Here is a 12479-nt window from a genome sequence, read left to right as displayed (position 1 = left end):
TGACTCCCCCCTGAAGAATGGCAGTGTTTCAGCTGCGTGCTCCAGAGACCTGCACATGCTCCTGTACACGTGATCAGCATTATTTGTCCTTGCCTGCTCCAGGATAGTGCAGCAAAAGAGGATTCTGCTCTTCTAGTACTTTGGAAATCATCGTCATCACTCATCTTAATAGCACAAATCCTTAAAAGACTGCAACAGCAGTGATACCACAGGAAGACCAAGTCATGCATATGGATACCCACAATGTACATGAGATGCATGTGCCTGTATTTTGCAGTTCCCACAAAAACAGAGGCATTGCCTTCTTTTACAAACAAGACAGTGCATTATTAGTCCGTACTGTCACTGCATTTTTCAGTGCTTGGTACAAACAAGGACTAATTTCCAAATTATTTATGATGCAAGAGAGTACATTTGTGCTAATAAATCTGAGAATAAGGATCTCAGTTCCAACAAGGACTCAGGAACATGCATACATTAGCTGTGGATTTACATATACAGAGGGTACCTGAATCTCCTGCCCCAGCACCATGTGCTCACGTTGCTTCAGCTGCATGATAAGCCTGCCCGTGCACTATTTGTTCTGCTACAGCCACGTGGAGAAGCCTGATGGGCTTTTTCCTTTTGTTGCATCTTTCATTGAAAGAGGTCAAGCTTAGCCTTATGTGCTGTAAGTGTCAAGTCCCATTTCTAGATGCTGCTTTGTTAAAGTGAAACCTAAGATGTTGCTGGAATCACGCTGACAGTTTGTCCAGGCTCTGCAGCCTACCTGCTATTTTAAGCATTAATCCAAGGGAGGGCAGTGCTTTGTGCTGGAAGCTGTGCTTTTTGTATGCAACTGCAGCTGAAGGTTGTCAGTGACATGGAGGAACAATCAGAAGGGTTAACTAATGGGAAGGTTTATGTCATTCATAATACATGTTTCTCAAAGAAAGGAAGAGGCTAACACCATTTCCTCAGGGCTAGAGGCAGCTTAGGCAGCGAAGAGAGAGATCATGCTGAACATTTCATCACATTTTTGTGCCGTTATCTCCCCTAATGTTATCTAATCGAGTTTGAGCACAGTGAAAAAGAAAAAGGCTGTATGAATAGAGGTAGGGAGGAAGCCTGCCTGCCTTGCTGAAGCAATTAGGACTATTCACTTCAATTATTTTATTCATCTGAAGAAGGCGAGCAGGACTTGGTCATTCTGCAATCCCTTGTTGAGAGAAATGACTTCGCAATCCTCAACTTTGCTTTTGCAGAGCTCGAAGGCGCAGGGTTGGTGTGGTGACTCCTGCCTTGTGTGGGGTGCATGCTGCACCTGATTCCCCTCCATGGGACACATTAAAAGCAGACGAACAGGCAAGAGGTGATGATACTCAGTTGCATGGTGGAGCTGGGATCAATACGTGATTCAACTAGCCCAGCTTAACAGTTTCTGGGGAGAAATAGCTGGGTTCTGTTGGCAGCGTTTTTCCTGCATGGATGCCATCTCTGGTGATGGTCTTTATGCCATGTTGTGGCACTTACTGCTGCTTAAGTGAATAACTGAAAGGTCTGCTGTGCAACCAGTTCAGCATGGCATGTGTTGCTTAGCCCTGCGACTCTCTAAAGGTCATCTAACTGGCAAGGATCAATGCAGGGAGGAAGAGATCCTGGCAAGAACTTGCCCCTGACAGCGCCTGTGGATTATTTTGAGTCTTGTTTTCCTCCCTGCTGGGAAGTCTTTATCTGTGTGTACAACATGCACTCAGTGATACAACAGCAGCGTGCCCCCAGCACTGAGCTGTCTGAGCAGATCACAAGATAGTGACTGATCTGAATACGAAGCTGCTGTGTGACATACCATCAGGGCTTGAATGCAAGATACAATCATGAAAGGTCACTTACGAAGACAGTTAATTACATTAGATGAAGAGTCTTGATCGGAATTTCTTATAAACAAGGGAGCTTTCACTATTGCAACCAGAGTTGCAGATTAGGTTTATTAAGAGGCTGTGCAATTAAGCAGTGCTGCATATTAGACAATGTGGCCTGGAAGTCGTTAAATATTACGGCAGCAGGTGCAATGGAAAGCCCTTAGCCAAATGGTTAATATCAGCAAAAAGCCTAATTCTTTAATCACCCTTCAGTATGTGTTTGAAAGTGAATAGTAGCATCTACTTCCACTTCATATCATCTCCTGGTAAAAGCTACCACCCATAAATCACCTTGTGCAGTCTTGCTTCTGCAGTCCAAGCCCAGCAATGCTGGATGTTCTCTGCACACAGCAACAGGAATGAAAGCAACGGGTGGACAGAGAGCGCAGTGCAGGCTCTGACTTTATTGTGCAACCAGGGCAGCTGAGGGAAGATGGTTCTCAGGGCTTACCTAGCTTCACTGGGAGGTCACTGTGCTCCCATCAGACTAGGTGAGGCCAAATGATCTTAAATGAATTAACTCAGTTTTGGAGTCTTATGATGTACTCGCTTACAAATACGACACAACATGTTGGATGAAATAAACTGCATACTGTCATTTGTAATGAATGTAGTGCTTGGTTAGTAGGCTGGAACTCCAGCACAGCAGACCTGGCTTAGCAGCAGCCTCAGTGAGATCTTTCCTGCATCTTTCTATGCATCAGCTCAGCCCTGCAGGACCTACGGTGAGAAGCAAGAGAAGGGTGCAGGCTTCATATCCCTCCTGCTCTTGGCTCCTGAGCGGATGCTGCCAACACAGATGCCAATTAGTGTCAATTGTGGTGGTGGTTGCTCTCATCTGGACACCTGGTCACAGCGACCTGGATTGAGACCATCACATTTCTCACTCCCACTGACAGCTGTTTGACGTCCTAACAATGTTCAGTCGCTACGGATCTGTAAGGAATTCAAACTGGTGACCTACATGTGAAAGTCTAAATATCCCTTTAATGCCTAAAACATTCCACCTTCTCTGAATTAAAATGGAATTAAATTAGGAAAAAAACTGTAAGTGAAAATCATAATTAAAAATAAACACACCTTCTGGCACACAAAATTATTTTCCCTCTCTTCAAGAGTTGACTTACATAAGCAAGATTTATTTTATTAAAGTATACTACAATTAAATTAACAGGGGAATAATTAACCTAATTTCCCCCATCACTTAACATAAAGAAAGGAGGAAAAGAAACGCTCCCCAGAAAAGCGCCTTTATATTGCATAGATCTCTGGTACACGAAAAACAACTCCCACTCCAACTAAAGAGACTATCCAGATATAACATGGGGATGTTATGAATTACCAACAGACTCAGGAGCAATTTGAATCTGATCTTAGTACTTAATTAGTTTTATTATTTCTTGTTTCAAAGCATGTCCCTGAGTTACTAATATTATTTATTAAGGATTTTATAATTGTACAAAGACTGTGGAAGAAAGAGTTCCTGGACTGTGGTGCTTTGTTAGGATCTCACGGATAGCACATTGAATGAAGGTTTGAGATTTGAAGCACAATGACTTGCCCTTATCCCTTCCCTTTCAGCAGAGTAAAAAAAGAAGACAAAAATGTACTTCTTTTTTCTTCACCTGGGGGTGAACTTAATACACTCAAAGAGCTTATTTACACTTACAGTAACATCTTGAAAATTTAATGTAGCATAGAGAAATCTCTGCTGGAACACCTTCTCTAGACAGCTGATGTGTCCGAGGCATCTTAGTCATCACATCCCACCATCTGTTCCTTTTACTGCCACAGGGGCATACCCAAAATGGATTATTTTGAGGATGTATATGCCTTTCAAGACTCTACAAGCTTAACCAAGCTTGCTCAGCTTAATGAAGTGATCAGCCTACTGAGGAGGAGAATACATGCAGAGCAAAAAAAAAAAAGGCAATGGGTACATCAGAGCATATTTCCAGAGCCGCCTATGTCCTGTTTGCATTTGTGTCCAGGATTCACACAAATATATATATTTTTTTTCAGTTTGGTATGTGAACTTTGTTTTGGATTTTGAGCCCCATTTTATTCTTACAAATGTTTGAAGCTGAAGTTAGAGGAAGCAAAACCCTACTGTCCTTATTTAGTGTGTATTTGCAGTGCTATCAGAGAGAACCAGAGCTGCAGAATTTGGTACATGCAGACCAATTCATGCATACTGTTGCAATTTCTTAAAAAGAAAAACAAGCTTAAGTTTTGTGGCATTTAGAAATGATTCGGACATCTTAACTCATAAAGTTTCTTTCCTTTCCCTTCTTTTTTTTCTTTTTTTCTCCTGACACAGAGAAAATAAGAAAATGTGCCAAACTAAGTCAACAATCTAAAAATGAACATTGTTGAGATCAAGTGTTTAAGATCATCAAGGCAGCCTTTCATACAAAAGCTGCCAGGAATCAAACTGAACTAAAAAGAGATAACAGCTCCTCTATGAATCAGAGCAAACACTGCAGAATTACCAGGAATGCTTTTCTTACTGAAATTGCTTCAGCAAAAATCCCACCATCCTTAGGAATGAATTTAGTCTTTGCCCTTTGGTAAGCTCCTCATGAGCAGCTCACAGGTATCTGCATGAAAACTTCTTTTTGAGGATCTGATGAAACAAGATTTCACGTGATTCTGGGCATGGGGGACTCCAGAAAAAAGTTTTATATTTCTGGTGCTTTCTGTCACGGGGGCTGAAGGGAATTCACAATTTGAAGCCATGATTAGCTCCACAGAAAGTTTCTTTTTGTGTTATGGTTCAGCTTCCTTTGCATAAGAATAGCTAAGCAGTGTGTAGGACATATGCTTTTAAAGATACTGACTTTCCTGTGGATACTTTGTAAGTAAAGAACATATGAAAAAGTTTACAGAGAATGTGGCTTGTTGTATTACATACTTTTAAGATAGAAGTACTTGGCATTAATGAAGTTTGCTTATAGTTTTAAGCATTATAGCCTGGGGTATATTCTGTCTTTTTAGGAAGAGGCAATTTATTGCTACACAAGCTTGAAAGTGGCAGAAGAGTGGCAGTGCAGACATGGACCAGCAGGAAATGTCCATCCTGATGTGCTGGGTCAGCTCCATCCCACAGATGGGCTACACGTTTTGGCTCTCCAGCATCATGCTACAGAGAAATCAGGTCAAAAAAGAAGTAAAAGGGAGCAGCAGCCTTCCTTCACATAACGTATGTGTGTGGACCCCAGTTCTGAGCAGCTCTCCCCAGAGAATGAGGACAGTGAAGTGAAGGTGAGTCACACACCTAAATGAAACTTGTGCATCCTACTTTGCAACCCAGGGCCCGTGTGGTTTGGGACACGCTGTTTAAAAGGATTAATGAGTCCTTACAGAAAATAAATTCGCATCTGCTCTCTGATGAAGATGACCTCTTTTGCTGCTGTTATCTGAATCTTTCCCCTCCCTGGTGGGTAAATGACATCAAAATCAGTCATGTTAGCTTAACCCACAGAGAGTAAATGTCCTCTAAGCCGTTCACTTTCTTTCTTCCTTTCTTTCTTTTCTTTTCTTTTTTTTTTTTTTTTTTAAATAATTGTACAAAGACTGTACAATTAAGAAAAAAAGGGAGAAAAAAGAATCAAAGGAAGCAAAGATGGCATTATTAAATACCTGAGACACAACAGATTCCAGCTTTCCATACCACTTCACTATTCCAGCTCTGGGGCTATAGTGTGGATGTTTTCATTGTTCTACCTCTTATAAAAGGCATTAGAAAGAAATTGTAAAATAAAATCTGAAGCGAGTCTTTTGCAATGTTAGCTTAATTTTCTCTTTGCTTGTATGCTGTGTTTTTGGTTCATGACTTCGGGTCAGAAAATGCTTGGCCTGGACTTGGGGGCAAGCACAGACCACTGTCCACCTCCAAGAAGTGATCTGGGTGCAGCCACACTGATTTGGAGGGTCATGGAGACTACTGTACAGACACGAACTATGTCATGCCGCTGACCTCAGGGCTTGACAAAAGTCCCTGAGTGACTTTATTTGCTAGTATAGATGTGAACTTTGTGACTTTAGACTCAGTTATTTGCCTGGCTAACTTGTAAAGGTCTCCCTGGCTGCCAGTTTTTAGAGTAGCTTAGGCCAGAGAGAGAGCACAGAAGGACTGCAACTCCTTCAGAAAACGGTGCAGCTATTTATTTGCAGGATCAGCTCCCCTGTGTAATTGCTTACTTGCTGGCACCTGCTTGACATGACATTGTGGCACTAACAGCTGTGCTTAGCTCTCCCAGGCTGGGAAGCTGCCTGCAACACTCAACATTCAACTGGAAAGGTGTTTTCTTACTGCCTTGTGCTGTCTCCGAGCTTGTCGGCTTGATGACACGGTTTGCATCCTCGTGAAGAGCACCGAACCAGTCTTTTAGTCGTGAAGCAAGACTCCTCAATTCTTTGTCTGTGCAAGCTAGAAGAAGAAAAAATCACTGGAATGAGTCAAGAGTACCAGCAAAACAGCTTTCACCAGATATTCTGCAAGAAAAATACTATTTATTTATGGTTGTGAACTCCTTCTCATTAAGGACCCTGAAGTAACAGAGGAGGTTAGGGAAAAGGATGCAAGTTAAAAAGAAAATGGAAATTATTACGAACTGTAAGTTTTACTTGGGTATGTCCTTGGTAGCTGACATGTGATGGCCAGAGTGCCACATGATCTATCTGCAGATTTTCCATTAGAACTACGTGACTATTTTACCGAAATGTTTTCACCTTTCAGGATTTCAGAGGAAAATATCAGTCAACCAGATATGGAGGAGGGACCTACTTGCCTGGGCATACTACTTGAACAAGATGCTAGGAATAATTTATAACCACATTTGGCTTAGTATAAGGCCATTATCACAGTTATAGGAAATACATATATTTCTTTATATACATATAAAAGAAAGCTGTCATGCTGTTCTAGCTCAACTGTAAATGAGACTTTGCCACCTCTGATGGCTGTCAGTTCCATTTTGTCAGCTGGGTAAAACAGCTCTTTTCGTATAAATTTTTACTGAGAAATTTTTTTCCCAGAAATTTCTGCCAAGAGATTAATGTCCAGCCTAAGCAAATATTTTTAAGGAAAAAATCTGAATAAGTCACCAGTTTCTGTCAGAAAAAATATTCTTATTTCTGTATAATATTTAGTGTTTAAAATTCACATGCTCAGACAATTCTATTATTCCTGCTGTGCACTCATTCTACATTTTAGATGACATTTCTTGGAATGCAGTACAAGATTTTATGCCACAGAGGCAGATATCCTTCACAAGGCAAGCCACAATAAGTCCTCTCCAATTCGTTGCACCTGATTATATTCCTCCCTCCACCTTCCTGAAGAAGAATCGAGTCCCACAGCTCGTCCTCCCAAGTGAAACTCACATCTCATTGCTGTGGTGAGTATTGGTTTGTCCTCATTTTTTTGGGGTCAGAAATAACTCTGGAGTTAAAAATGGGACATTATAGCTTTTTCTAAGTGGAAAGTAGTTTAGCATATTTGGTGGGTGAGAAAAAGAGGTTTTCCTATTTTTCTGTAATGCTGAAAGAGTTTGATAGATTTTTTTATTAAAGAGGAAAATACTAAGATCATTATCCCACTGAGGCAGAGTCCAGGTAGGGAAAAACTAGGTCTTACAAATCGATTTAAAAGAAAAAACCACCAACAATTCATATACAAGAAAGGGAAGACAATGCAGTATTAACTGCAATGTGGCTTACATTACTGAAAAAGCTTATCACTTTATTTTCTTCCATCTGTTAACATATTTTACTCCTTTTATACTACTTTATCTCTGCAAGTTAAGACAAAAGTCATTAAGTAATAGGATTTTTGAGGTCATCATGCCATCTTTCCTGTCAGGAACATCTCACATTGCTGTATTTTCTTGGCTGTTACTTACGAACAAAATCTTTTATCCAAGAAAAATCACAACACAAGCAATAGCAGAACAAATTGCACCATCCTGCCTGTAACAAGCCCCCATCAGGAGATGCTGCCTGAAGGTGTGAGATGTGGGTAAATTTAGAGATAATAAGTATTCAGGAATGAACTAGCTCTAGACAGGCATGAATGATTTCTGAGTTTGTGAATTTAGATCCATCAAGATAAGGAAATTTCTATCTTGCGCTGATTTCAACAGAAGTCTAGCATCTGTATACACATACAAGTGAAGGAGACTGAACGGGATGGGAAATGCTGTTCCTGCATGCCTTCTTGAATTGTCAACACCTGATTTCCATCAGGCATAACTCAAAATATCATTAGGATACTATGGCAAGATGAGAAGCCACAATAGTCTTCTTTTCAATCACTTGTCTTCAAAAGTGTTTTTTGAGAAAGAACGCAGTGATAATCATGTCATCTTTCAAAGTTAAAAGTAGTCAGGATCTTTTCTTCCCTTCTGACAAGTAACAGTCTTGTCCTTTGAAAGTCAATTTTATAAAGGAAAAGAGGGAAATATAGTGCATAACAAGTAAGTATTGTTTAGACAATACCTCATATGTGACAGGTTATCCATATGCTCAGAATATCTCACAAATGTATCTCCAGTCAAAACTGCACATATAAACAGAGCTTTGACTATGGATTATAGCAGGTGGGTGAAAAAAGAGGATTCAGCTGTCTAAGAAACGAGTAACACAGTTTTCTTATGCAAACCTGAAATTTATTAAATATTTACTGTGGCACATGACATCTCTAGGAAACTCTGGACTATGAACACTCATTCCTGTGCTTTGCAGACACCCTCGTGCCTTATGTAGACGCATACTGAGTTTCACAGAATTAAGTCAGCAAATCACAGGGAAAAAAAAAAAAACAAAGGAAATTCCCTCCATGGTTATTTTCTTTCTTTGTATTTGTGTGCTTCCAAACATGAAGACAACTCTTTACACCTCTGAAAGTGGCAAGTCAAAAGGCTCTTGTATTACCTCTCAAAATCGCACTGCCACCCTGCCAGTGCAGAGCACCAGGCTCGCCTCCTCCCCAGGCCCCCCCAGCACCGGGCAGACAGAAAAAACAATGTCTGCAAAATAAATCTTGCAAAGTGGCCATTTGGTTTAAACTGCTCTGACTGAGGTAATTTGGATCCATGCTTTTAAATAGCAATTGAAAACAGGACTGAGTGCACAGTGCCAAGTGGGAAAGAAATAGATTAATTAATGGTAAATCAGACTTGAAACAATTTCTCTGTATAGTCCAGCCTATCGAGATCTGTAAAATGCCATTCACAACTAAGTAATTTTATTTTCTTTTTCTTGTCTACAATGCTGTGTAGAGATCCAGCTTTTACCATGTACGTGCAGACCTGTTTACATCAGCTCTCCACCATTACCCAAGTGCTGTAATTCATGCCCTACGTCAGCTCGGTAACATCCTGCAGCTGCTCAAATGCATGGGACCTCTGCATCCTCCTGTCATCCAGTAACAATACTTCTCTTGATTTTGATGGAGGAAGAACAGACTTTCAGCCTCTTCTATGCTGTAGCTTCCTCGAAGACTGCCTCATTCACTCACCTTTAAAAAGGTCCAGGCCTTTAAAACTGGACCCTGGATGATGCTTTCTCTTGTTTTCACTGACAAGTTTGCAAAGTACCTAAAACGCTGCAGATTTCCTTTGGAATTTGCTCTGAGGCATGACTGGACAGGCAGTCCAGTACCAGACTTTTCTGTATGCTGGAGAAGGTTTGTTTTTTGCATAACAGATATTACTTGAGCATGTCATTTATGGATGACTCAACGGTGAGTATTACTTTGAAGTTCTCTCAGGACTTTCTCTCAGCCTTTCTTCAGCAGAGTGCCGTTTCATGAGTAAAACAGGAACTGACTTCTGTTCCTATGTGGTGAATAATAAATTCATTTATAAGACTGCAAAAATTTAATGCAAAATTCAGTTAAATTTCTATTCAGGTATCTCATATCCTCCTCCTTACTTTCTCCTGCACATTAAAGTAGAAATATTATTTTCCATTTCTTTTATTAAATTTTATTTTAATGCTACCATGCACGACTGAAAAGTTCCTGCCTTTCTACCTAATGGAACTGCATTCTTTTCTATTAATTTTATTTGAGTAATTTCAGAAGTCTCTAATCATCCACAGTTTGTTCATTTTGGGACAAAATATTTTAGACACTTCATTTAGAAGGCATGAATTTGACGCAGATAAAGCAAGGCCCAGCCTCCAGCTGAATATCTAGGAACCAGCACTTAATAATAGTTTATTTCTGGTGGTAGAGCCCATTAGTTACCAAGCAATTAGGAAACAGAGGCCTGAAGAGCCCCAGATCTAAGTTCCTCACATATACATTTGCATCAATTTAAGTTATAAAGCATTTTTAAGAACCCTCTTTGTGAAAAATACAGGGCAAATGTACTTTTTTACTATTAATAGAAGTTTCAAGTAGCATTTCTCAGATGAGAAGAATAGGGTTGTAGGAGGAAGAGATGTGATAATGGGTCCCTTGCTATTTGCAGATCTATAAGGAGAGAATACGTAGGTTGCAAACAAGATGGATATTGGCATGACTTGAAGCACTTATTAAAAAATCTGGAATGAAGAGAAACACCAAGGGAAGCAACTCTTCATAACCCTCTCTAGAAACTGAAGTCTGTCCAGTCTTCTGTCAACACCCATTTTAAAATCTACTGCTGTGAGAAAGACAGAAGTGCAAACATATGCAAATACACATTTTCACTGCTGCATGCATTTTCTTTGAGATAAGAGAAGTTGGCTTCAATTCATTCCCTACACCTTTTAAAATGGGAAAAACCACTAGAGTTTATCTTCATTATTTTATTGACATCACTGTCAGTTCTGCCTTACAGCCTGTCGGTAGCAGGTCCCCATGTAATGCTAATTCCTGGATCCTTCACTGCTGATGTGCTTCGACACATCAGTTGCGTAGCCCATGACTTCCCCTCACGTGGCAGGTCGGTATTGCTGCTTTTCCACAGGGGAACAGCAAGGCAGTTTGGTGAACATCCGGACTGCCAGATGTCACAGACAGCAGTGCTCCATACCTGACACAGCAGTGGGACTACAACCAGGAGCAGAATCTGCCACTTCTTTGAGTAAAGGCAATGTGAATGCAGCAGGAGGATGCATTTGCTGCTGGATCCGACCAACTTCCTCAGATCTGAATCTGCAGCCATTACGAATCACCCTGCAGAAGTGATTTAATAGCGAACACTGAAAGTGCAGATTTATTCCCAAGGGTGAAGCAATTGGTCCAGCAGTTATTTATTCCTAACAAACTAGCACTGTTGCTAAATACCTATTTTCACCAAGCAGAAAACATTAATGTGACCTGATGGAAAGCCATTAGCATGCTGTAAAAGCTTGGGTTTTTATAGGCATGCTTCCATTATGGACTTTTCCATCTCTACAGATACTACTCTATATACATTGGTGGTGAAAATTAACAATATAATGTTTAATTTTATTCTTTCAGGGAGGGACTCTCAAAAGTATGCAGTGCCACAAATCACCATTAAAACTGAACTTGTAGAAGGACAAGATTAAACCAATATTGAACATTCTCTCACATCCCGTTTCTACTCCAGCCTAGCAACACAACATTGTAAAATCTCCAGCCACTTACAAAACAAGCCTTATAATTCACATGGCAGGTAACTCTAAACAAAACTTAGTGCCTAGGAAGTACATGACTTTTAATGTCTAGCTTGCTGCCATACTGCTCTGGTACTTGTGTGACAAGCAAGAAGTCCATGTTGTCCAGAAAAAAGTTACAGTGCTACGTGACTCTGTATTTCACAATAAGCAAGCTATATGACCAGACTCACAGAATGTGCATAACCTGTTTTATATCATTTGATTTCTGTTATCAGTCATCTATCCAGCATGTATCTGATACTATATCATTACGGTTATTACTGTCATCATTCAGACAAGCAGTACTATATTTTTACCAATTAAATGTGGACAGACTGGTTATTATTGTTTTACAATATTAAATAGTCTCTTAGGTAAAGACTGAGAAGCAAATTCCCTAATTCCTGGATGCCAAAGTGCAGCCTGGGAATGTTCCTTGAGAGCTAGGCTAGTTTCAACTGTATCTGTACTGAATAAGAAAAAAAACAACAAACAACAACAAAAAACACCTGCAAATGCAGAGAAATTTAAAAAAGAAACAAAATAAAAGCTTTAAAAAGGCATATTTAACCACTGAGGTTAGTGCCCCTTCCATACAAAGGAAAACTGACGTTGCAGAATTCAGCATAGAAAAATCACTAATTTTAAATCTCCTGCTTTAAAATATGCAAACTTCCTGATGTGGAGCAGAACTAACGTGTTTTGGTAAGGGGACCAGACACATAATGTACGTAAGAAATTGAGAATACTGCAAGAGAGCTCATCTTAACTCAAAGTCTGAAATTTTAGACACGGTGTACCCTGAGCAGCAAGAGGGAGTAGGTGGGAGTAGTCACGGGCTACTAGCCTTGTGGAAATAATTATTTCCATAAAATACCGTGGAAACTGGCCTCGATTGCTGTTTGTCTCACAAGCAGAAAAACCAGAGCTGTATTTGTAAGACATATTAGTTGTAACAAG

The 12479-nt window shown here is 40.1% G+C and overlaps 1 protein-coding gene and 1 long non-coding RNA gene across 5 annotated transcripts in view; one reads left to right on the top strand and one right to left on the bottom strand.

Annotated features, from left to right (window-relative positions):
* Positions 1 to 12479, bottom strand: part of SPOCK1 (SPARC (osteonectin), cwcv and kazal like domains proteoglycan 1) — a 286277-nt gene that overhangs the window by 11539 nt on the left and 262259 nt on the right. The window contains exon 7 of the mRNA XM_068698036.1: positions 6217 to 6333. Within this exon, the coding sequence (XP_068554137.1) occupies positions 6217 to 6333 (117 nt within the window). The remainder of the gene's footprint in view (positions 1 to 6216; positions 6334 to 12479) is intronic.
* Positions 4915 to 11984, top strand: LOC137864175 (uncharacterized). Of its 4 annotated transcripts, XR_011101354.1 has the most exons (4): positions 6328 to 6519; positions 6643 to 7303; positions 9185 to 9648; positions 10382 to 11984. It is a non-coding gene; the product is annotated as an uncharacterized lncRNA (long non-coding RNA). The 4 variants fall into 4 exon arrangements; XR_011101355.1 differs by lacking the exons at positions 6328 to 6519; positions 10382 to 11984 and adding an exon at positions 4915 to 5165 and having other exon boundaries at positions 7120 to 7303; positions 9185 to 10347; XR_011101352.1 differs by lacking the exon at positions 10382 to 11984 and having other exon boundaries at positions 9185 to 10349.

Source organism: Anas acuta, chromosome 14 (assembly GCF_963932015.1).
Source record: "Anas acuta chromosome 14, bAnaAcu1.1, whole genome shotgun sequence".
Classification (NCBI taxonomy): Eukaryota; Metazoa; Chordata; class Aves; order Anseriformes; family Anatidae; genus Anas; species Anas acuta.
This window is presented reverse-complemented; position numbering and strand designations above follow the sequence as displayed.